The 26,400-nt window shown below is 33.0% G+C and overlaps 1 protein-coding gene across 1 annotated transcript in view; it reads left to right on the top strand.

The window, feature by feature from the left end:
• HELRODRAFT_154688 (hypothetical protein) overlaps nt 1-19,288 on the top strand; it is a gene marked incomplete at its 3' end in the record, with an annotated part of 23,742 nt that extends 4,454 nt beyond the window's left edge. Inside the window, exons 2-14 of the mRNA XM_009018419.1 lie at nt 5,447-5,570; nt 5,887-5,996; nt 6,533-6,663; nt 8,642-8,734; nt 9,016-9,126; nt 10,076-10,198; nt 11,306-11,396; nt 13,883-14,067; nt 14,118-14,120; nt 15,183-15,301; nt 16,392-16,551; nt 17,932-17,988; nt 18,363-19,288. Of these exons, the coding sequence (XP_009016667.1) occupies nt 5,447-5,570; nt 5,887-5,996; nt 6,533-6,663; nt 8,642-8,734; nt 9,016-9,126; nt 10,076-10,198; nt 11,306-11,396; nt 13,883-14,067; nt 14,118-14,120; nt 15,183-15,301; nt 16,392-16,551; nt 17,932-17,988; nt 18,363-18,481 (1,426 nt within the window). The remainder of the gene's footprint in view (nt 1-5,446; nt 5,571-5,886; nt 5,997-6,532; nt 6,664-8,641; nt 8,735-9,015; nt 9,127-10,075; nt 10,199-11,305; nt 11,397-13,882; nt 14,068-14,117; nt 14,121-15,182; nt 15,302-16,391; nt 16,552-17,931; nt 17,989-18,362) is intronic.
• Nucleotides 19,289-26,400: the final 7,112 nt, after the last annotated feature.

Raw genomic sequence — 26,400 nt, 5'->3', positions numbered from 1 at the left:
TCATCATTCATAATAGTAATCATGTCATCATTTACATTTCAGTTAATATTATCATTCGCATCCATATTCATGTCATAATTCACATTAATAATATCACTCACAACACCATTCACATTAACAACATTATTAATAACAGCATACATGACCTCATTCATATTAGCAATATTATTAATATTATTCACCACTTCATTCCCACTAAAGTTAATATCATCAATCACATCAGCCTCCATGACATCACTCATAATAATAACATCATTCATAACAGCATTCATGACTTCATTCACACTGTAGTTAATATCATCATTCACCTCAGCATTGATCTCATCTCTCACATTAATAACATTACTAACATCATTCATGACTTCATTCACATCATAGTTAATATCATCATTCACATCAACATTTATGACATCATTTACATTAATAACATCATTAATAACAACATTTATGTTTTCATTTACATTATAGATTACATCATTCACATCAGCTTCCATATCATCATTCCTACCAATAACATCATTAGTAATAGCATTCAAGACTTCATTCACATTAAGGTTAATATCATCATTCACATGAATCTCCATATCATCATTCATACTAATATCATTAATAACAGCATTCATGAGTTTATTTACACTAAAATTAACATTATCATCCACATCTGTTTTTTTTGACATCATTCATATTAATAACATTATTATTTACAGCATTCATGAATTCATTTACATTAAAGTTAATATCATCATTCACATCTGCTTTTTTGTCATCATTCATATTAATAAAAACATTATGAACAGCATTCATGTATTCATTTACACCATAGTTTATATCCACATTGACATCATTATTGGTAGCAGGAAACAGTCATAAATCACCATTTTTAGTCTCGTTATCAATTGCTCGCTTATTTCGTTTAAAGACCCATTCACGTACCAGAATATCCTTCGGCATTATATCAGGGTCAGTCATCTTGTTACTGTTAATTGTCTCAACACAGACTCTGAAGCTAGAGGCATCATCATCATCCTTGTTAGAGACTTCATCCACAGATTTGTCTTTGCCAACCAAAACAGAATAGCAAGTTATCACCTTTATTCCGTTTGTTGATAGGAAATCCATGATATCACTTCTATTACAGACCTTGAGGTTGCTCATTAAGAACACCTTTTTTTTGACAAGGTTTTTATTGGCCTGCAATCTGCAGCCTTCATTAATCTTATTACCAATTATTTTTAATGGCGATTTCTTTCTGGATTTAAATTTTTTTCGTTTATCTGAAGTACAGGGCTCCGGCACAGACAAATCATTTTTTAAACAGCTCAGTGTGTTAATTATCTTAATGGGAGATTTGACAATTTCTGCATAGCTTGAAGGTTCTGAGCTGACCTTGCCAAACGAATGTTTTTTTTTCTCATCGTGACCTTCATGGACTGATCATCTATGCCATCCACAGGAAGGTTAGGGAATTCATGCAACACTGACATAGCATTGTCCTTGTTCACTTCCTTGCCTTTTTTAGCCAATGCTGTTGTTTGGATGACAAGAAATTTGGTTAAGATCTTCAGAAAACCTTTTAATACCAGATGTCAGCATATCAATCACAGTAATTGACCATTTGGTTACACTTAAAGAATCATCATTATCATTTGAGACTAGTTGGCAAGTCAACCATCCCAAGTGTTGTAACGCCTGTCCAGCTGCTTGGAGTAATTCACCTACTCCCTCCGTTGAAGACATTTAGTTCGTACTATTCCAATTTCGCAATACTCAAAGCAAAAGTTCAACAAATTCACTAAATTAAAAAGGTGAGAACGACACAATTCAAACTCGGCGACGTAAAATAATTTTCGGCGACTTAAAATGATTTTCGAGAAAATTTATTTACATCCATCCGCCATTAGACCAAAGACTATATGGTCTTGAATGACTTCAACCGATTGACGAAGCGCGTTTATTTGCCGCTCCACTGTCTTCATCCTGTTTTCTGTTGTATTCTGCATGTTCCTAACCTGTGGGGTAAACCTGTAGGATGAATTAACTAAGTTTTTTGAAACTTCAAGGCGCTGTGCAATTCGTAGTCATCAATATTTCTTGGTTCCCTTTCTTTAACTTTCAATTTTAAATCAGCGTCATTAAGAGCAAATAAAAAAATCTTTTGTTAAATGTACCGCCAACTTTGACTGTTCGCCCGGGTAAGCTAACGACATTAACTTTTTTACCGTTTGTGATAATTCCCGAAGCGACTCACCTGGCTTGCGTCGAAGAGCCTGCAACTCATATCTATACGACTCTTCGTGACCGCTCGTTCCACAACGGTTTTCTAGCTTCGTTACTAATTCTTGATAACCCTAGACCCGCTAAGTCCCAAAGAACTTCAACAGCTTTACCTGTCAACGAACATGACAGATACGCTTCCATGTCGTCCATACTCTATTGGTTATACATAGCACTTATCTCGAACTTCTTAAGAAAAGTTTTGAGCTACCCCGTGCCATCAAACTTGTCTGGTTTTAACAGTCCATGATGTCGGACCAACCTGTGATGTTTGGTGGTATTTATACTCGCCTGACAATGCAGTGATTTCCCGTGGTTGTCTAACGAAGGACTGTGTTCGACTTCTTCATCCACTTGAACCATTCTGCACCTATTCCTGGAATTTGAAACATTATTACGTTTACGAATAACAGAGAGCCTTTGTGCTGGCGTTGGCTTATAAACTGGTAAAACTTGTTCTGGCACGAATTCCGCAGACTTGAAAATGAAAATTTTCTGTGTGTCGTTAAACCCATTATCTGAGAATCCTGGAGAAGTTTTGCAAACAACTGCCTCCGGTACTGACTGTTGACCTAGCTGATACTTAAAATCTAAAATATTTTCAGTAGAACCAGCCCTGTCACCTAAAAAATTTGGGAAAGTTTCGTTACGGCTCCTATCGTGCCTGTCACCTAAAAATTTGGAATTAGGAATTTCATTTCGGTCACTGCCATACCTGTCACCTAAAAGTTTGAGAGAAACAATTTTAATTTTATCTGTGATATACTCGAAGGTAAATTTTGAATTGACGAAGGTAATCACCTTGACTCCTGCTGTACCTGTCACCTAAAACTTTTGAAGAAGAGACCCCACGTTGGGCGCCAATTGTGAACTTTTGCCGCGCGGCGAATTTTTTCCTTTGCTCGAATATCAACAACCGCCGCCGCCAGCCTAGGCAATCTCGCTTCTGGCCGGGACTCGCCTCTTTACAACTTTTTATTTCCGAGTCGGAAAATATGGGCCGGGCGGAAGAATTATTGCGCCCTGCTTGCTGGTCGGTTAATCCGGCCCTATTAACCGCTAGCAAGTTTCCTTCAAACATGTTTTAGTTTTTAAAAGTGACAAACAAAACCTAACTGAAATAATTTTATTAATAAACAAAAATAAAACAAACAAAATAATATTGACTTATAATATTCTTTAAATCAAATGTTTTTAAAATCAACGACAGAACTAAATTAAATATTTTTAGTAAACGAAAAATATTTTTACTAGCCGTAATAATGAATGAAATTCCAAAACAAGAAACGCCAGAGCAACCAAACATGCAGGAACCGACCGACCAATTACCAACCACAATAAACCCAAAAACTAATTCAAAACACTAATCCAAAACACTAACTTAAAACACTAACTTTTTTTTCTTTTTCTAACAATTGTCCAAAACGCTTATTTACTAAAATTTAAAAAAAACTGAGAAAACATTCATTCTCAAACATACTCACTATTTAATTAATACCATATTCTACCAACCTGCACACAAAACCAATTCATACGATATTTGACCAACCTGACCACTTCATACAACATGCGCGCCAACATACACACTTTCGCCATTCATTCTACATGCGCGCCAAAAAAACTTTACACATGTATAACAGAAACAGCAGTAGTCCCAACACCGACCCTTGGGGGACACCACACTTTATATTCTTAATTTTACACCAGGTTTTATTATAAAAATTCTGCTCAGTTCCATTTGAAAAGTATGATCTGAACCAGAGAGTACTGTCCCATTTACACCAAAACTTTCACATAACCGCCGCAGTAGAATATCATGATCAACACAATCGAAAGCTGCACTCGTATCTAGGAAAGCAACCAGCGATGTATATTGTTTATCCATTGCTGCGCACACAATTGATCATACATGTAACAAGGCCGTTTCAGTTGAATGACATTTTTTGTATCCCGACAGATTAATATGTTTAATATGTAACAAATTATTTTTAGACAAATGGTTTAACAACTCTTTATCGACAATTCTTTCATTATCTTAGATATGAAACGAAGATTTTAAATTGGCCTATAATTAGTAATATCATTGACATCGTGATCTATTCATTTAAGAAGTGGAAAACCATTGCATGTCTGCAAGATGCAGCAACAGTGACAATGGTCAAACACATGTTGATGAGAATTGTTATAAATTTTGAAAACAAACCAATGTATTTTTCAAAGAAATACGTAGGCAGACAATCAAGTATACATGTTTTTGTTGGACAATTTAAAGTTATCATTTTAATTTCTTCTTCACTATATTTTGGAAAGGTTATCTCAATTTTTTTCTCAAGAAGAGATGATTTGTTACCAGCCGTTGCATCTCGAACTCTTTCAATGTTATCTTCAAAAAACTTCATAAAACCATCACTAGTGTGCACCGTTTCTGTCTTATCAATATTGTCAACAAAGTCTTTGCAAAGTAGTTTATTTAGTGCATTCCATAATTTTTTTGGCCTGTTTCTATTCTCATCGACTAAATTTGACCAAAAACAGTTTTTTTAGCCAAAAGCAATTTTTTTGATTTCTGCGCACTAATCCATTTATTATATATTATTGTTTTGGGTATTGCTAGATGGTTAATTTGGGAAGTGGCAAATGGCTTGTGGTTTGGCTTGATTTGTTGCGATTGTTGTTTAATATGATTTAATGTTAATTAGGTTAGTAAACGTCATTGACACCTAAGATACGATAATTGATTGCTATATTGATAAATTGATTGCTCGATTGATTGCTTAATTGCTTGATTTGAGGGAAGATTTGATTGATGGTTTGATTGGTGTTGATTGTTATGATGATGAGTTAAACATCATTTGCTTAATTTGTTACAAAATCCGAAGATATTGAATTATTTGCGTTAAGAGTACCAAAAAAACGAAATGTTGTTCCAAACGAGATTTTATGAGTAAAGTTGTCTTGGAAGTAAGTTAAGTAAATTTTTAGACATAGTAAATAATAATAAAGTAGTTGTATATGCTACCAGTTAAAACATGAATCTTTATACTGAATCGTCTGCATTTTGTCACGTTTCCTTAGTTAATTAATTTGTAGTTTATTTTTTTAGGTCGTAAATATTTATAGTTTTTTCACAGCTAAATTTTTGAGTTTTAATTGAAGAATTTTGGTTTTCAAGGTGAATCTAACGTGCTAAAGCTATTTATATATATTCCTTCATCAAGAAGCAATTTTAAAGAGCGAGAAGCTATTCGCGAAAGCTGGTGGTCCCATATACAACGAAACTCTAGTCTAAATGATAGGTATGTATATTATTCAATTTGAGTTATCTCACATAATAATTTGACGTTTGACAGAGCTGCATTTTAAAGAGAAAATTTTTTTTCTTGCAATTATTAATTTGAAATTAATCATAGAATTACCACCAATGATTTTAATTTAATAAACATTTATATTGTACAAATTTTTGAAGTAAGTAGTAATCTCATCACTAAAAATTAAACCCTCCTGCTCCTAACCAATTCAAACCTTTAAAACCCTTTTCAATCGACATAAACGTTTGCTTGATCATCAAATAATTTTGTCGTTTGGTAATATCTTTAAATAACATATTTATAGAACTGTTGCATTGAAGTTTGTTTTGGGAACGAGGGATTGTTTAATACCTAAAGATTACAAAGTTGATCCATGGGGTTGTGACGAATGGAAGTTTCCAAATCTTCATGATGGTCAGTGGTTCTTCCTCCTTTCGAGTCACTGAATTTTGTAATACAACTTTAATGATTCATTTAAAATTTGTGATGCACGATTGCTGTCTTTATAGTGAAAGAGAAGCAAGTTGTCTTCAGACAGATAGTTTGAATTAGATCAAATTAGTTCGTTAATCAGTTAGTTATAATATTTTCAGTCGCTCAACATTGATGAATGTACGTTAAATTAGTTTAAAATGATTTTCAATCTTTTCAAACAATGTTTTCATATTCTTTGGAGCAACATTGGCAAAATACCATTTAAGTATTGATAGTTAGTCATATATTTCTGCCGATACAGAGAATGGGGCCGTTAAAATTGCCTACCTTTTTTGCGGTCTGATTGACTAAACGTGTTCACGAGATGGAATAATTTCACAATTTCTAAGATAATTTTTTTGTTTTTGTCCGCATGAAAAATTTGTGTATTGTTTGGTTTAATCAATTTATTTATTTTAAATGAAGTTTATAAGAAGTTATTAAACTAATTAATTGGTGGTTTTTTTTTAACTTAGTCAACAACCTAACAAAGAAAGCCATTGAAACAGCTGAATACTCATTGAACCGATCTGCTGCTGCCAAGGAGAATGATTACGATGATTTTGTGGAGGATCACGTTTATGGAATCCAAACCGTCACATTCATAGTTAATTTGAGAGCATTTCAAATTTTTAAATCTAAAGCATAGATAATGATCTAAAGTTGATATCTCAACTAGTCAGTATGTTAAATGTTTCCTGTTGAAACATGATTGTCAATGTATAACTTACAATTGAATGGAAAAGTTTTTTCAAATAAATTTGAAGAGGAAAGTTTCGCCTGGCCCAACATAATTTGACATGGCCGTTTTTTTTTCTATTTGAATAATTTTGATCATTCGTATTAAATATTTGTGATAATGAATGTTCTCATTAGCTATTAATTGACTATTTTTGCTAAATGTTGATGAAGAATAATATTTTTTTCAAATCTTCTTGTGATGAATTTCAAATAGTTCAGTTTCTTAGCATACTGTTCTTCAGTTATTTTTATATAACGTAAACAACAACACACGTTTAGACGACATTTTTCCCGAGATCGGGGGTTGCCGTTTGGCTACCTATGATGAAACCGAAATACCCCTCGACGCCATTCACATCTGTCACTCGCCTCAGTATCACGCAACTCCGCTTTTACTCTGTTCTTCTCCACCTGCTCTCCATCCCAATCACGGACGACCCCTTCCTATCACTCCTTCAACCTCGAACTCCAACGCTCGCCTAATCCCGACCCTTTCATCCCTTCTCAACACATGTCCATTTTACTATTTTACCTATCACTCGCTCCCCACCTTCCCCACTCACCATTACCTTCGTCTTACCAATATTAACTTTTAACCCTTTTTTTTCGATAACTGCAATTCTTCCATGTTATCAGCCATCAAGACTAAATCATCTGCATACAAAATCTCAAATAACAACCCCTCCATTATGTTTCCACACACAACATCCATCACGATTGCAAACAAAAACGGTGATAACACTGATCCTGGATGCACTCCTACCTTAACACTAAAAGCGTCCGACATCCCCCTTCCGACCCTCACCTTTGTCTTCGCCCCTTCATACAGCTGCATCACAGCTTTAACGATTCTCTCATTCACTCCTTTCTTCCTCAACGCCCATTCAATGACCTTCCTCGGTACTCGATCAAAAGCCTTATCTAGATCCACAAAACACATGTACAATCTTCGTTTCTTCTTTCTGTAATTCTCCTGCAACATTCTTACTATGAACAACGCATCCACCGTTCCCCTACCAGGCATAAACCCACACCGCATTTCATTAACTGTCACCATATTTCTCAACCTCCTCTCTAGCACCCTCTCCAAATTCCTATCACCCCACTCGCCTTTATATGTTCCGCCGCCACTTCCGAAACCCCTGTCGCCTTACCTAGTTTCATTTCTGTAACTGCTTTCTCTACTTCCTCCATCGTCACCTTCTCTATAAGTCCGTGTGTGACCGCGGATTTCACATCTCCATCCCACTCATTTTTTTCATTCATCAACCTTTCCATATGGGCTTTTCACACCTGAGCTTTTTCCTTTTCATCTATGCACAACTTGCCAGATCATCCCAAACATATCCATTCTCTATAACATCTTTCCTATCCCTCATTGACTGCTTTGCTACTTTGAACATTTTCCTCGAACTCACATCAAATTCCATTTCCCTCATTAACCTATCTGATGCTTTCGTCATTACAGTTGCATTACTGTCCGTTTTGCAACCTTCTTAGCCTTCCTATACTCAAGCTCCGCTTCCCCCGTCATGTCCCTTCTCCACACCCTAAACCTCTCCTTGACCTCCAAAACCTTTCTTATATCTTCATCCCACCACCACGTCTCACCATGCCTACACTTTCCTTTTGTCCGTCCACATACTTTATCTGTCGTAGTCAACACACAGTTCCTATATCTCTCCCAAACATCTTCATTTTTATAAACATTTTTATATAACGTAATTGTTATATAAAATTAAAGTAAATTTGTTATATATTTTTCCTGCTATGTTCCATTTCAAGTTATCAGTGAGTATTTTTTATGTTGATGTCGAACGATCCAACTTTTTTCATGCAACCAGGTTCATCACCCTGTTTTGCTGACAAAATTAGGAGTGCATGAAGCTTGTCGATCAGTGAGTTCATCTGTGAAGTTGTCTGAAGCCACTACGAAGGTTCACTTCGTTTACGAAAATTTGCAAACATAAACTTTCCTGCTTAAATTGCTTTAGAATTTCGTCATTCTGTTTGAACCAATTTTTTAAAACTGTTGGAGGCCGTTCATAAAATCATCATTTTTAATGCGTCTTCATCTTCATTTATTTTTATTAATGGATTCGTGTTAATGCCTCAGTTTGAAATGTCTTAACTATCGGTTTAAGCGACAACAATACGCAAAATAAAAAATTTGGACTCAGGTTATCATCATATTTTTATTTTATTCTTTTAAATTTAGAAAGAAATTGTCAAACTGTCATTCAAAAGTAAAGCGTTGACGCTACATACTCTTGGATTGAACAACACTTTTAAGTTTAAAAAGCTGCAGGACCCCCTCATATTGCCCAAGGTTCGTTCAAGGTTTTAAAGTGATATTTCATAATATTCCTACGTTATTTACATATTATTTCAAAAAGCAAAACTCTACAAAAAATATTGTGCACTGTTTTTTTTTATAAATCTTTTAAATATATTATATTTGCAGTGTTAAAACCAAACTATTGTAGCATTTTGCAAATTTACTCATCATTCTTATATTACTTATAAATAAATTCCTTTTCTCCAATGCACGTTATTGCTTTAAACATTTTTTTATTTTTCAAAATTTATTTAAAACATTTTGGTCTACTTTTATATCATCATTCTAAAGTACCATTTAACATTAATAATAATTTATGTTTTTATTCTAATGCATATAAATCAACATCTTTCTTTTAATTTACTGACAATGTTTATGTCAACATCATTCAGTTTTTGAAGAGAATTTTATGAATTTGCATATTTTCTCGGTGACGGCGTTTTAAGCGTTTTTTCTCAAAAGTGCGGTTTGAGGTTACAGAAATGGCAATGCACTTTCTAGTTAGCAGCAAATGGCCATCAGTGAGTGAAAATTACTTATTATTGAGGAAGTTATCCTTACGAAGAGTTCTTTTTACAGCGCTCATGCTAATTAAAAATAAACGTTACAAAACGTAAGCAAAACGTGGGGTGAGCCTCACTACTGAGTGTTCCATAAGATGTGTGTACGCCATTGCATGCTTCAATTCGCTTTTTCACCTTTAGGTATTTTCCCTCTTTTATTTCGATTAAACTTTTAAGGATTCTTTTCTAAAAATGGTTTATGTTTTGTTATTTGTTCCCAACTAAAAAATTGTTAGCAATTAAGTGTTCTTATTATTTTGTTAATGTGTTTGTTGGTCTAAAGAATTATGCGTACAAATACTAGAACAAATTACAACACCCGAAAATTTTAGCAACGTTTTTTTCCAAATTATGTAAATTTGTATTTTTTTATGAAGGGTTTCAGAGGGGAGATGGTTGTGGAGAACGTTGAATCAGGAAGCGGTCGATGTGAATTTTACCGATGGAACTTTCCTGTGCAAACATTTCCACAATCTCACAGTGTTATCCAGTTTGTTGAGGTCTGCATTCAAAATTTACATGACTTTCAAAATTGAATGAAACTTCACTAAATATTTATACTTTATTATTATTATTATAATTAATATTATTATTACTACTACTTCTTCATTTTCGTGCCTTATCCTTTCAGAACATTGGCGACCATCGACCTCCACAAAACCCGATATTTAACACTTTGTAGTAGTTGAATTGTGGTGATATTCAACAAATGACACAAGAACTTCTCGAATGTAATTCGTTGTTGACCGCGATCTCTTCTCCCTGCAATTTTTTCAGTATTTGTTAGATTTTCCATTCCTTACTTTCGCATGATGTGACCAAAAAACTTTAACTGCCCTCGTCGGATTATCTGTAGTAATTTCCTCTTTTCATAACCGGACTGTTTTAATACATTCTCATTGGAAGTATGAGAGGTCCAACTAATTTTCATAATTCTTCTCAAAAACCACATCTCAGCAGCGTTAATCTTTTTTCCATTTCTTTACTACTATTACTACTATTTTTCTAACAGTTAACAAATTCGAATCACGTAGGTATTTTGGGCGATCGTTTTATACTTTATGACAGAAAACAGAAAAATTTCTGGATTCGATTTTCAATTGATTCAACCAAAGAGTTCAATTCATTGGAACGCAGATAAACTGAATCTGGTACTCGAGGTTCCTTGTTTTTTGATGCATTTAAAAATCAGTAGTGACTACTGATTCCGTCCTCAAATGTTGGAAACAAATGTTTCCTGGTCGTGAACCGGTGAAGTCGTTTTAGAATCAGAAATCAAATCTGTTAAATCTGAAACTGAACACACCTGAAATAACTAGCAGCACAATTTTGATTTGACTGTTTTTAGAGACAATCGCTCTAATCCACCTGGGTTTTATTATCAGACTTTGGTGTTTTTCTATAGTTTCTTCCAAACTTGTGGACTGTCGGTATTTGTTACCGCAACATCATATAACATTTTTTTCATTGTCTGACTTTATTATTATCGTGGCCAACAATCCAATATGTAATGAACTTTTGAGAAACTTTTAGAAAGCGATTATATATGTTCACGTTCACTTAATAAGAAAAAAATAATGATATTATTATTATTATTTATATTACAGCCGAGTATGCAGCCGCATGAAACATACAAAAATGTTGAGAAATGGAACTCAAGACCCATACATCTAGTAAACTTTGCCTTTAAAATTTTTGGTTAGTTGGTCAATTTTTCATATATTTTTTTCATTTAACACTTATGCATTTTAGTTTTATTATTTACATGAAAAATAATTTACAGAAATTTGTAATTCTATTTTGCCTGTTATTATTAAAACACAACAACACACACACGTTTAGACGACATTTTCCCTGAGATCGGGGGTTGCCGTTTGGCTACCTATGATGAAACCGAAATACCCCTCGACGCCATTCACATCTGTCACTCGCCTCAGTATCACGCAACCCCGCTTTCACCCTGTCCTTCTCCACCTGCTCTCTCCATCCCAATCGCGGACGACCCCTTCCTACCACTCCTTCAACCTCGAACTCCAACGCTCGCCTAATCCCGACCCTTTCATCCCTTCTCAACACATGTCCATACCACCGCAATCTCGATCTCCTTATCAATGTCATAATGTCCTCATTCAGTCCCATCATTGACATCATCTCTGTACTACTCCTCCTATCCTTCATTTAACCCCACACATCATCCTCACCATAGCTCTTTCAGCCCTCTGCAGTACACTTTCCTCCTCTCTCCTCAACACCCAAGTTTCACCACCATATACCATCGCTGCTTTCACACATGCTTTATATACCCTCCCTTTCATCTTCACTGACCATTTCTTTCCACACAATACCCCACCCAGTTCCCTAAATTTCATCCATCCTACACGAACTCTAGCCGTAACTGCGCTCAAACATCCTCCATCCGCGTTCAGCTTATCCCCTAAGTAAACAAAGCTTTCCACTCTTTCAATACCACCACTCAGCCCCGTCCTTGCGTCCGTCCTATTAATCACACCGGGAACACATTTCTTACATTTGAACGTGCCTTCCACCTTTTTCAGTGCCCCCCTCACACCACTACATCTCTTATGCACCCATTTCTGACATCCTATACACAATACCGAGTTAGCCTTCACTCTCCTGTCACATAGCCCACAGGGATCTATTTTACTTATCACTCGCTCCCCACCTTCCCCACTCACCATTACTTTCGTCTTACCAATATTAACTTTTAACTCTTTCTTTTCAATAACACTTCTCCATCTGTCAAATTTTAACTGCAATTCTTCCATGCTATCAGCCATCAAGACTAAATCATCTGCATACAAAATCTCAAATAACAACCCCTCCATTATGTTTCCACACACAACATCCATCACAATTGCAAACAGAAACGGTGATAACACTGATCCTTGATGCACTCCTACCTTAACACTAAAAACGTCCGACATCCCCCTTCCAACCCTCACCTTTGTCTTTGCCCCTTCATACAGCTGCATCACAGCTTTAACATGTCTCTCATTCACTCCTTTCTTCCTCAACGCCCATTCAATGACCTTCCTCGGTACTCTATCAAAAGCCTTTTCTAGATCCACAAAACACATGTACAATCTTCGTTTCTTCTTTCTATAATTCTCCTGCAACATTCTCACCATGAACAACGCATTATTAAAATTGGTCTTGTTATTTGTTCTTATTTTTTTCCGTTATTCTAAATAGCCGTTCATATTTTTAACATTCTGTCTCACTTTTTTCAGTTTTTCCGTTCCTTTTTACTCTAGTATATAGCGTTATAGTTTATGATCTGCAGTTCAACCAACTTTTTTCGCTTTCGTAAATTAATGTATTGTTCTGAATTAGTATTTTGCATAATGTCGGAATTTGTTGAGGGGTTGGAGTCGTATAATTTTCATCCGACTTCGGATTATGTTATGAATTTAAAAAAATTTTATTCTGAAATTTGTTAAGACCGTGTTTTTTGTATGATTGAGATGTCAATTATTATTTACCAACCCACTATATGCCCGTTTCTATTTGCCTGCGACAATATTCAACACACTCCACAGCAATTGTTGGACGGCTAAAATGGCTAGTAGGATTTTAGATGAAGATTTTAACCTTTCTTGTTTTTCTCTCTTTTTTCACATTCCATTGCTTAACCTAATCAATTTTCTCTGCAAGTTTGGTCTTAGTTTTTTTATGCAATTTAGTTCTGTCGCGTATTAGCTTCTTACTGACTTTACCGATTGATAATCTTTTTTTTGGTTTTCGCAAACTCTGACCTTTTAGCTCACTTCTTTTTTGGCTTCATTTCCTTATAAGTTATATATTTTCATGAAATTTCTCTTTTTTTCACTGTCATTTTAATTTTTCTTCCAACCTTTCTATACTTCTATATTACCCCATAAGTTTTCATGGCACTGCGCTTATTCTTTTTTTTATTATTTGTTTTATTTGTTGCATCATTCCTTATTCCTCTTTCAATCGTTTTCTTCAGTCTTCTTTGTGGCTTATTCACATTACTTTTTAAAAAATCGGACTCAGACAGACGCAGAATCCTTATGCTGATATGTTTCTAGGTAACCGAGGTTCAAATATGTTTACTCGTCGATGATAAAACGATAATTTTTATTTAGAAATCTTTATTTTTTCTCTACAGTTTGCTTATTTCACGTTTAACATTTGCTTAGATACGGATCAGCTTATTGAGAAAATAAAAATAAAAGATGCTAAAGTGCTAGAAACTGCACACAATTCCAGCCTCCTTACTTCAAAACTGCATCAGGAGTTTGAAAAAAACGGCGACATGTTATTTGTTGATGTTGTTGATGTTTACCGGCATCTTCCTCTCAAGTTTTTATCCTTCGCACAATGGTTTGTAATTTTGAATTTTTGCATGTTCGAGTCAAATTCATTTAATTGTTTACTGCGCGCCTTTTTACATATTTTTACTTTTTGTATTTTGTAATATTTTGTAATAACTTGTAATATTTTGTAAAATAATTTGTATATTTTGTAATGTAATAATTTTGTAATAAAATTGAATTATTGATTCAATAATTCAAAAATCAAATTTATCACGGAAAAGTTGGACCACAAAATATTTCCATTCCTCTCATCTTTCGACTTCTAGTACAAAGCATCAAAATCTGCTGAGGTATCATATTATAATTAGAAATAAGTTTGGATAAAAACATCAACGTTTTGTGAGGAAAAGGAAGTTGAAGTCTTTAAATAAAATCCCACTACACATTTAAACCGTTTAAGCTGCAACTGATTCGTACTTACGGTTCTGGCTCGATGGTTGGCCTCCACTTATTCCTACAATAAACTACACTGTCCGAATCTTTAAGAAGAATAATTGCCCAACTTTAATCCATGCATTGCTTGATCTTTAACATTTACAAATCCATCTAAAATAAATAACAACTCCCACATTATTTACCCTTCCTGTGTCACACCTCTTCAACCGCCCCAACGACTTCAATCAATCAATGATCCTCCTTTGTCCATCGGGGGACCGTCGAGGCCGATGGTGTACATCTAAGCATGCTTTTTACATTTATTTTTTCTTTTTTTCTTTCCAAAAACCTTTTCTATCTTTGGCCAGTTTTATTGAATTCAGAATAAAACTCCAATTTTCTTTCTCTGACTTTGTCGTATACACTTTTAAAAACCAACGACTTCACTCACCTCAAGACAGAAGACCTCTCGTACAATTCGGTCGATGTTGCAGTTTTGTAACAATCATTTTGCTTTGTTTTTTATCTATTATAATTATTTTTATTTGAAATTTTATAGAGTTATTTGTTCTCTAGTTTTTTCAGTATTTCTCTGTAGAAACATTACCCATATATTTCACTACATGGCTTTATAAGTAGATTCATTTTTCATCTAAATATTTTTTGTAGAAAAAAGTATTTGTGCAAATGTTATTACTTTTGCTCTTTGCGTTCTTTTTAAATTAATTTTTTGACAATTTTTAGGACCATTAACAATGTAAAGTTTGAGTTTTTGTTGAAAACTGACGACGATTGCTATTTGGACGTTGAAAAGATTTTAAGAAAGTTGAACGAATTGAATATCAACCAGAGTCTATTGTTTGGGAGGTTAATTTATCTCATTAACAGCATGCTAACATTAGTTATTTTAATTTCTATTTAATAAGTTCTTTGTATATTGTGAATGTTTAATAGAACAATCTCAATAAAACTGGTTTAAATAAAATAGTAGTTTTTTCTTAGTGTGTTACTCAGAGGTGCAAACTTCACGCATAACAAATGTAAATACGCCTGAATCAAAGCTTAACCTCCATGCAATGAGTAATAGCCAAAATTATGTTGTTTTCGAGCCGAGTCAGGTCTTATTCACATTAACCATTGTACTATCTCGCACATGTATTGAATTTATTTATATAAGCTTGTAATTTGAACACATACAAATACCTGTGGAAGCATACATTTTTTTTTGGTTGACAAATGATTTTGATTTTGTTAAGTGTAAATCATTGGATGGTTGACCTGCTATGTGAAGTTTGTGTTTTGCAATATATTAAGCGCAGTACTTTTCAATGAATTAAAAGACTTTATTTTGTCTTTTTCCTTTCTTTTAAAAAACAATCTCGTGACCTCACAGCTTCTAAAGCGGATGCAGTGTATTTATAACACATAATGAATCAGTTTCACGCAACAGCCCAAATGCGGTTTGGCATGCTGATAATAAATTTGGTATCCAGTTGATTCACACGTTCATTAAAAAACTACTTAATTAAACGTTTAGTTGATTCAGTCTTCTAAGCTGACTGATTTTCGTCCACCAAACCCAAGTTCATTCCATAAGGGATCCTGTTATGATTTTAATCCGCTATAACTGCTATATCGCCAAATAACAACAAATTAGCCAACCTAATTAACCATTTAAATCAGTAGCTAACTAAATCACTAATGGAAACTAACCAGTTCATCTATTTCACAAACTTAATTGTCAAATAATCACTTAACCGCTTTTTTCATTAAAATTTTGCTATTTGTTATTCGTTTGTTAAATTGTTACCTTTTTCTTAACAACTACGCTTATTTATTGCTTAAAGGCTTATTCGTTTAAAACCTGACTGCGTGCTATCAGCTTTATTTTCAATAACAATAATAATTAAAAAGTACGATTATGCTTATTTTTGCATAATAAATATTTTATAAACAGATTTCGTCACAATTGGCCAGTGGAAAGATGGGGACGGTGGGCCGAACATTCGTACACTTCAGCTACGTATCCAAGGTTCCCCTGTGGTTCAGGATACGTCTTGTCAAGTGACTTAGTACACTGGATGGCTACCAACTACGAATATCTCAAAGCTTACCAGGTAATTTTCATTGCAAACCAAAATTATTTATACAATTAAAACCAAAATGTTTTTTTTGTAAGAATTTAATTGAAAGCCGAGGATATGTTTAACACATTTTGTTGATGCAAATTCATTTATTAATACTGTTAAATTTTGCATTTTGTTGATGCAAATTCATTTATTAATACTGTTAAATTTATAGTATATGGCTTTAAGAGTTGGTGGTGCAGCTAAAGTTTGTTTTAATGGGAATAGTAGCACCATTTTGTTGATTGGTAAGTCAATTGACGATGTGACTCATTTGTGGTGCAAACAATCAAACTCATTTTTGCCCAGTGATGTAGACTAGACTAAAAAAACTTTGTTAAATTTTTTTATTCAAATCGAAGAGTTGGTTTTTAATGAAGTTCATTTTGTACTAGCGCATTATGTTTTCGCTTGGAGCTTTGGTCTTTATTTTCTAATTTGCGATCAAATTATGGAGATTTAATTGGCCATCAAATTACGGTGGTTTAGAGAACTCGTTTGTAATTTCACACGTAGGGGTAAATTTTTCAGTGAAAGGAAATTTGAATCATGTTTTTAATAGACTTTTAACTTTCATGTTGATAGCTGTTGGTATCTATACAGATTGCACAAAAAACAAGCTGTAGATATCTTAAATGTCATTGATTGTTTGTTAAGCAGATTTTCATGCTGATTCCAAATTTGGAACCCGTTTTGTTCTATTACACAAATTGCTAAGATATTGTCAAATTTATATATTTAGTCTGCTTGGGGAAGAAGACTGTGGACATGATCATTTTATTAAAAGTTCTATTTGTTGTTGTGAGTGTATTTTTATAATCCCCTATATCTGTTTATGTAAATTACATAAGAATTTTCTATCAATATATATATATATGTAATATATAAGAATGTTTGACCAAGATGAACAAAATCAAAACTTAAACCTAGTCACCGTTAGACTTTCTTTATGGCGAAGGTCGTACATTAAAAGTCAGACTATAATATGATTTAAATGATATGATAAATTATGATATATGATACGGTGTGGTATGGTACGATACGATATGTGATGGGATATGATATAATACGGTACGATACGATATGACATGATATATGCATTCGCCGATGGACCGCACCATAACGACAGTCGAGCTGGTAGATCAGCACTGGGGCTTGGGGTATTCCTGGTTCTTCTGAAAACCGGGAAAACAAAGCACAGAACTGGTAGTTCCGGGAATATACAATTTAAACTACTTCGTTGAAACACTCAACTAACAGATTTATCGCTTTATGGCTGATTGGAATAAATTAATAATTTTGTTAATTTGCCCATTAATTTAAAAATTTTTGCGTTTATTTTCTTAGCTTAGCATTCAATATATTACACAGGGAGAGGATGTTTCCATCGGCATTTGGTTGAGTGCTGTTAACCACGTGGTGGTCGATGTGAGTTTGTTTTTTTTTAATTTGTAAAAAGTTTTGGTTTCATGATGTCTGCTAGTAATTTTCAGTTTTTTTACCAAGCAAACATTAAACAATTTTACTGGATACAAGAAATGCAATCCTAACACTTTATCAAATGTTTCAATTTGATTTTCTTAACATTTATTAATGTTAATTAGCTCTGTTCGTTTTACACATTAGGCAGCCCAAATAGATGAAAGCTCCATTGGAATTTTGCTGGGAGTTGTTTTTAAGCATTTGTTCGGCCGTTTTATCAATTCTTTATCAGATATACATTATCTGGAGTCTTTCAGCAATAAATGATTCATTTTCAGTAATTATAATTTTTGTAACCATAATATTTTTATATTTATTAGGAGCCGTTGTGGCAGTGCGAGAACGAATGTTTGTCTGACATGTACTCGATGCCTGACCTCCAAACTGAACAGTTGCATAAGCATTGGGAGAACAAAATTAACTGCGGAGATCCGTGTGGCTGCGGCTGACTGTTTTATCTTTCATATTTTCTTGTTCAAGTTTATTTATAAAACGTTGGTAGTTTTTTTTATAACGAAAATAAAATTATTTATCAAAGAGCAATAAATAGTAATTCTATAACTGCCGAGAAGGATATTTTTTGAAATTTTCGTAGACCTGCAATCTATGGTTAAGGTTGGTGTGCCCTGTCATAAGCAGGTACTGTGTGTTTGTTCTTGTGTCCGTGTATGCGTGTGTTTCTGTATGTGCGTGTGTGTGTGTATACGTGTGTGGCGTAAAAATTTGCACTCATTATGAAACTTCCCGATTCAAATGCTCACACATATAACAAACAAATAATAAGTTAATGCATAAAAAAAATTGGCGAACAACTGTGTTATTTAGAGATGGCAATTATAGAGATGTAAAAATTATTCCTCAGTGATACACTCCAACAAATTTGAAATATGTGAAAAGTAGTTTAATGTTAATTGAATATTGCCATTTTAAAATTTTTAATCATAATGAACTGTGAAGAAAACTTTCTTTTACAAATTAAATTTTATAAATAAAAGCCTGTGAACCGTAAAAATATATTTTATTATGAATGAGACACGATGAAAGAGAATATGTTACAACATTCTTAAACCTGATTTAGATTAGGTATTGTATTCACTTTTTTTGTATTAACTGTCGGAAAAACGCCAATTATTTTTATTGTATATTTTTATTAATTTACAATGTTTTTTTGATGTTTAAAGTATTCGTTCAACAATTTTAAAACGCTCTGTTGAAATCTTTAAAATTTATAATAAAGTTTTAAATTCCATGGGTTTTAAATTCCATGGGTCTTCCTAATTCTACGTTATACTAAAGCTTTTAACTCTGCTGCTCTCCTAGTTGCCCGGGCTTCCATCTTTTCTCATATATCTTCATATTTTGTTTTTTTACATTGGTTACTTATTAAATATAGAAAACAACTATAAAATATAGAAGTTAAAATTGGCACATTAATGCACAAGTTTCAATCTAAATTATTACCCAAGTGTTAGCCAGATATTTTAATTTGACCTAAACACCTCGGGCTACGATTATTTCGTTCTCACTTTTTCTTTATTCCTGTTAAACACTTTAGCTAAATCTGCTTTTGCTTCTTCTGGTTCTTTTTTCTGAAACTCTTTCTTCCTTCTCTACTACTCCATCGCTTACATGGTTCAAAGCAAATCTCGAGACCTATCTTTTGTTTGTAAAATTTATTGAGGGGCGCCGTTGAACATCGCGAAAACGACGCTTTAGAATTAGATTGATTAATTTTTTTTATTTCAGCATTTAATTAGAAACGAGGATTTCAGAATTATCAAGATTTGCGCATGGTGTTTTATTTTTACTTGTTTATTATTTTGCTTTGGCTAAGGCTATTTTAAAAAACTTTTTTTTCAAAATTTTGTCAATATTTGGGTTCACATGTCTTAATTAAAAAACGTTTTCTTGATTATTAATAAGTGGGACTCTTAAATACGTCAATGGTAAATGGTTACGATTTAACTGCTTTGTGCATTTGTGTCGTTTTAACGGCGCTTCAATATTACTTACAAATTGGTGTTTGGTCTTGTTTTGAACGTCCTCTGGTGTCTTTAACGGGGCTATGAGCATATGGCACTACTTTCCAATTTGTAAGTAATTTTTTCGAAACTAGCCACTTGGTGTATTTACGAGACTCGTGAACATGTTAAAGACATAAAGAAAAAATAAAAATTAAAGACATAAAATGAATAACACAACATTATTAGTGGGCTCAAACCAAAAGTCCATAAGCCCACATATAATAAATATCTATATAAAAATGTACAACAGATAACAAAAAAGAAAAAATAGCTAATAGCAAATTTCAATACGATGATTGTAATAAAAATGTCAACCGTGAATCTGAGGCCACTGCAGGCCCTTAGCCAGGTTTGTCTGAGTGGGGAGGGGCACATTTTTTCGGAGTGGGCAATTTTAACAGTAACTTCATTTTAAACTATATATTTTTTTTGCCAAATATTAGCAACAATAATAATCGTTAATAAAAATTATAAAAAATAAGTTTTATAAACATTTTGTTTTTTAGTTTGAAAAAGATTTATTACAATCAACTCTATTAGTTCATTCAGACCACAATGTATTTAACTGTACGTGAGTTTCAGATAAAGCTTGTTTGGTGTTGGTTTCATTTTTTGATTGAATAGTTTGCACAGATTATTTTACCCAGAGCACTACAAGAACGTGAACAAGTTTAAAAAATTTAATATACATTTCATCATCTAAGATAAATAAATAAAAATAACTTTATTTTGCAAATAGATGTATTAAAAATATTGTTTGTTAATAATCAGAAAAATGTTAAGTAAACGAGGGGCGGCAAAATTTTTCATGCCTAGAGCGCCAAATTCTTAAATCCGCCTCCGGACATTTTAACATCTAGAATCATGGATATATGGATTGGATATATATATCCACGTCTAGAACTGATGATAGATAATAATCATCCATAAGTTTATAGCGTCTCTTTTTGATTAAAATTTTTTTTCGAAAATTTGAAAAATACATTGTATTAAATGTTTCCTCCCATAACACGTTCTTTTAGATGATTCTCTTCCTTCAACTTCTAAACTTAAATGATTTGCCTGCCAACATTCGTCAACAACCAACCATCAAACTTTTCAGGAAACGATTAAAACACTTTTAATCCAGGCCTACGGAAACGTCAAAAGTCATTGATTTATCTAAGCGCTCCTGAAGCTATGCATAGGACGCGATATAAATTGATAATAATAACAAAACCTAAAATTTTCAAAGCTCAGAAATCACTATAAAATCAGAAATTGGTTATGGCAAAGACGGATTTTTGGTTTGCGATGAAAGAGGAAAATATTAAAGATTTTGTGAAAAATAGTAATGTAGTTGGCATCAAAATAAGTCAGCTTTCAATCAATCAGTCAATCGATCAATTAGTTTATAAAGCGCTATTTCCGCGATGTTCAACAGCGCTCCTAAATGAATTTTTCAAACAGATAGGTTTTGAGATCCGCTCTGAACTTCGTAAGTGATGGAGAAGTAGTCAGAGAAGGAAATAAAGAGTTCCAGAGAAAAGGGCCAGAAAAAGCAAGTGCAGATTTAGCAAAAAAGTGTTTAACACGAGTTAAGAAGAAATGAGAACAAGAAGACAATTGTAAATAGGGGCGTTTAGGTTCAATTAATATATCTGATAAGTACTAAGGAAATAATTTAGATTGAAACTTATACATAAATGTGCAAATTTTAAAAACTATTTTATATTTTATAGGTAGCCAGTACAAGAGAACAAGATATGGAGATATATGAGAAAAGAAAGAGACACGAGCAACTAGACGAGCAGCAGAGTTAAAAGCTTCACTTAAAAGATAGAGTTTAGAATCAAGAAGACCATAGTAGAGCGAGTTACACTAATCAATTCTAGATAAGACTAACGAGACTAACAAATATATATATATATATATATATATATATATATATATATAACATATATATATAGCAATCTCTATGTTATTTCTACGTTATTTCGTATCTCTTGAGTCAGGACACTTTCATTGAAACGTAGTCGAGCCCAGAAGATACAAAATGAAATAAAGTAGACTATAAATATGAGTAAAGGTAATACAGAGGTCGCTATGCCTAGCTGTAAGCGAAACCATGCTTACAAAGGCCTGCCAATCCGGTACAGGTCCAGACAGTCTACCAGCATGGTTTCTACTAATCATTGCACCATTCATCTCCAGCACTTTAAGTTCGATCTACAATCACTACTTAACGCATTTATTCATCTTATCACAATGGAAATCCAGCACAATTCATCCATTTCCTAAAATAAAACACTCATCATCACCAATAGATTATCACCCAATACCTATCACCCCCATACTTTCACGTATCCCAGAAAAATTCATCATTAGGTTATTCATCTATCCATCCATCCATCCATCCATCAAACCATTACTACAAGATCAGTTTGAATTTTGCCCTACAGGCTCATCTACATTTACCATCATCTCTCTTACTTATGTAATAGCATCTTCCCTTAAAAATAATAATTATGTTCATCTTATTGCTCTTGACTTTTCTAAAGCTTTTGACACTCTCAATCACTTCTCACTTTCAAATAAGTTAGCCTCTCTTCTTCTACTTGACAACATTTACAATATTATAATAATTTTTTTTAATAGGAGTCTTTCCACTTTCTATAGATCTACTCTTTCATCTACTCTACCTATTAATTCTAGTGTAGTTCAAGGTTCTGTCCTCGGACCATCTACCTTTATCATCAATGCTTCTACTCTCAAAACTTTTCAAATACGCTGACGACACCGACCTTATCATCCCATCATCTAACTCAAACACCATCCAATCAGAACTCGACTCATTAACCACATGGTCAAAACGATGCAAACTATCACCTAACCCCAATAAATCATTCTAACTCATCCTTCACAATAGCCTTAAGAAAATTACATTACCCCCAGAACACCCATCAATCACCCGCACAAATCAATTAAAAATATTAGGCATCACATTCACCTCTACACTTAATGTAGCACCTCATATCAATCACATCATCACAAAGGGTTTTCAAACAATTCACGCACTCAGAAACTCATCTATCTACCTGCATCATATCTATCCTACTGTCGCTAAAATTTTAAACACACTCGATTCAAGACTGTTCAAGAAAGTTGAAAAAACAACAACCATGTCTTCCATCCTCTACTACCACCTATCAAAACTACTACACACAACCTTCGTCAACGCAAGCATAACTATCAAGTCGCCACTTAATCATCATATCAGGAAAAGGCCTTCTTAACAAGACACCTTAAACATATTAGCACTCAATAAAACTTATTAATTCATACGATCTAGTTTTTAATTATCGATCGCCTCACTAACTCACTAAGTCATTATCTAGTAGTCCATTAACAAATTACTTTATTTATAGGCCTCTTTATAACATTACTTTATTTTATTTTCAATACTTTTCATGTTTAAACATTTTCATCTTCTTTTTTTAATTACTTATTCATTTATTTTTTTCGTTCCAGTTTTATACTACTGCCTTGCATGCTGTAACTTGTTACAGTTTCTTCGTCTGTCAGATCCTGATTTTTTAAAGAAAAAAAAGAAACTTACGAACGTCGTTGCGTGTCTTTGTTTACGTTTTTGAAGGAACTCTGTTTGGAATTCCCGTGGTCGATTTTGTTAGTTGAACGCCGATAGTTTATTCAGTTGTGTCACTGTATTTATTATGGAAGAATTTGAAGAAGGTGATTTTTATGTTGAGTTTGATTTGAACAAAACGTTAAAGGAGACCGGTTAAAACTTTTTTTTAAGATTATTTATAGAATTAGATTAGTTATTTATTTGTTATTTTATTATTTAATATATTTGTTTTTATAAAAAACCTTATTTAAATTTATTTATCAATTATTATAAAATTTGTAATATAAATTATTTATTAATAATTTATTTATAATATAAATGATTATACAAATATAATAATAGTAGTAGTAGAGAGAGAGAGATTAGGATTAGTGTCTGCATTGCAATTGAAAACACATTATAAATGTGAGAGATAAGTACGAAAGAGTGAGTGCACTTTCGTTTAGGACTTTGGTTATGTTATAAAAGTGAGTGCACTAAAGCACGACCAATAAGACTGGTGAGATAAGTTATAAAGTGAGTGCACATAAACAACGACCACTGAGATAGTGAGTGTAATCTGTAGTGAAGTAACATAATATAAGATATGTAAAAAAATATGGAAGTGTCAAATTTTATTATTTAAACTATTTATATTGTTAATTTATAATATTATTTATTTTATTAACTATATTTTAAATTAATAAAAGAATAAAAATAATAAAATAAAATAATTAATTTTTGTTAAAATAATATGAAAAAAAAGTTATATGTTTACATAAGTACATTTGTTTGATGTAATTTAACGTAAAAAATTAAAATTTAGAGACAGTAAAAAAATAAAATGTTAAGCATCTTACGTCCAAAAATTTAGTTTATATAAATACTAATTTATATTGCCACCTTTTGAATGCTATTTCGAACACAATCAATTAATTTATATTTATATTGCACCATATTCATGACATTAACACTTCGATGGCTCCATATTTTTTAAAAAGTCTTTTGAAATTGACACTTCAATGGCTCCATATTTTTGATCATTCATTAACTTACAGCTGTGTTGCGTTCCCTTTTCGAGTTTAGTTATCTCATGTATTCATGCATTCTCACTCATTAATGCCTGTTTCTTGCATTTATAATGTTATTTCAATAGCATTGCAGGCACTGTCCTAGGATTTTGCCAGGAGCTCTTTTATAATCAATCAATCAATCTTCGTTTTGCGTCCAGAGTCCCGGTTCCCCGAGGTAGGACGTAGGAGCTCTATTATAAAGAAGAAATAAAAAATAAATATGTAAAAAATAAACTAATTAAGAAAAGAAATTTAACTGACAATCAAATAATATTCCTAAATGGGCGGCATGATGGTGTAATGGGTGCCCGGCACTTCTAATGCAATGATTAAATTCAATTACAAAGAGATCCCCGCCTACCACATGCACTGTGCGTGATGCGTTGTTTCACTTGCATTTATATGCACTGTGTTTATTGTTGATGCCTCAGAGAAATATTAAGGAGAGAATCGTAATTATAATAATAAATAATTATTAATATTATAATTAATAATATTTAAGCAGTCTAGTTCAACATTTTTAACAGAATAATGCAAGTTCTTCCCATTTTTTTTCCCCAACATTCATCTGAACACACTTTTTCACAATAAACCAAACATTCTTCTTTCCACTCCATCTGACTGTTGAAATAAATTCAATACATTCTGAGCAATCAATTTATTTTTGTCCAATATTATTCCTTTGTATAATTTAGTATCATGAAATTGCATGGATGCATGGATGAAATTTATGGAACTTGGTGGGGTATTGTGTGGAAAGAAATGGTCAGTGAAGATGAAAGAGAGGGTATATAAAGCATGTGTGAGAGCAGCGATGGTATATGGTGGTGAAACTTGGGTGTTGAGGAGAGAGGAGGAAAGTGTACTGCAGAGGGCTGAAAGAGCTATGGTGAGGATGATGTATGGGGTTAAAGTGAAGGATAGGAGGAGTAGTACAGAGCTGATGTCAATGATGGGACTGAATGAGGACATTGTGACATTGATAAGGAGATCGAGATTGCGGTGGTATGGACATGTGTTGAGAAGGGATGAAAGGGTCGAGATTAGGCTAGCGTTGGAGTTCAAGGTTGAAGGAGTGGTAGGAAGGGGTCGTTCGCGTCTAAACGTGAAAAATTTTACCAAATGCTCTTTCTAAGTTTGTTGTCTACTGCTTCCAACCAATCATCTAGAAATTTTAATGGTTGCATTGTTATAGATATGTTCGTTAGAAATAGGTTAGGTCTAGTACTTGTTATTTTTGTCTTTCAACAATATTACAATCAAAAAGTATAACAATAAAATGATCAAATATAATATTTTTAATGAGCGGTTATGTATAATAGATAAATTTATAATTAAATGATATTGTTATAAAACAATATATATTCATACAGAATTTTCGTAACATAACTTCACTAATTTTTTTATGTTTCAGAAATTACTGATTTCCAATATCATTATAAAGAAACTAACATAGTGGGAGATCACAATGTTCCAGATATTTTTCTTTGCAAAAATATATTGAATATCAATAGAAATATTGAACAATTGATTGACACAACTCATCACTATTCTTTTCCCTTAACAAGGTTTTTGTCCAATGTTAGTGTTACTTACGGTTGCTTACTTATTTATTATTTAATGTTTAAAGCTAAGTACAAAAAGTATAAATAAA

Source organism: Helobdella robusta, assembly GCF_000326865.2.
Source record: "Helobdella robusta unplaced genomic scaffold HELROscaffold_21, whole genome shotgun sequence".
In the NCBI taxonomy this organism is placed as follows: Eukaryota; Metazoa; Annelida; class Clitellata; order Rhynchobdellida; family Glossiphoniidae; genus Helobdella; species Helobdella robusta.
The sequence above is the reverse complement of the archived record's forward strand: the minus strand, read 5'-3'. Positions and strand labels throughout refer to the sequence as shown.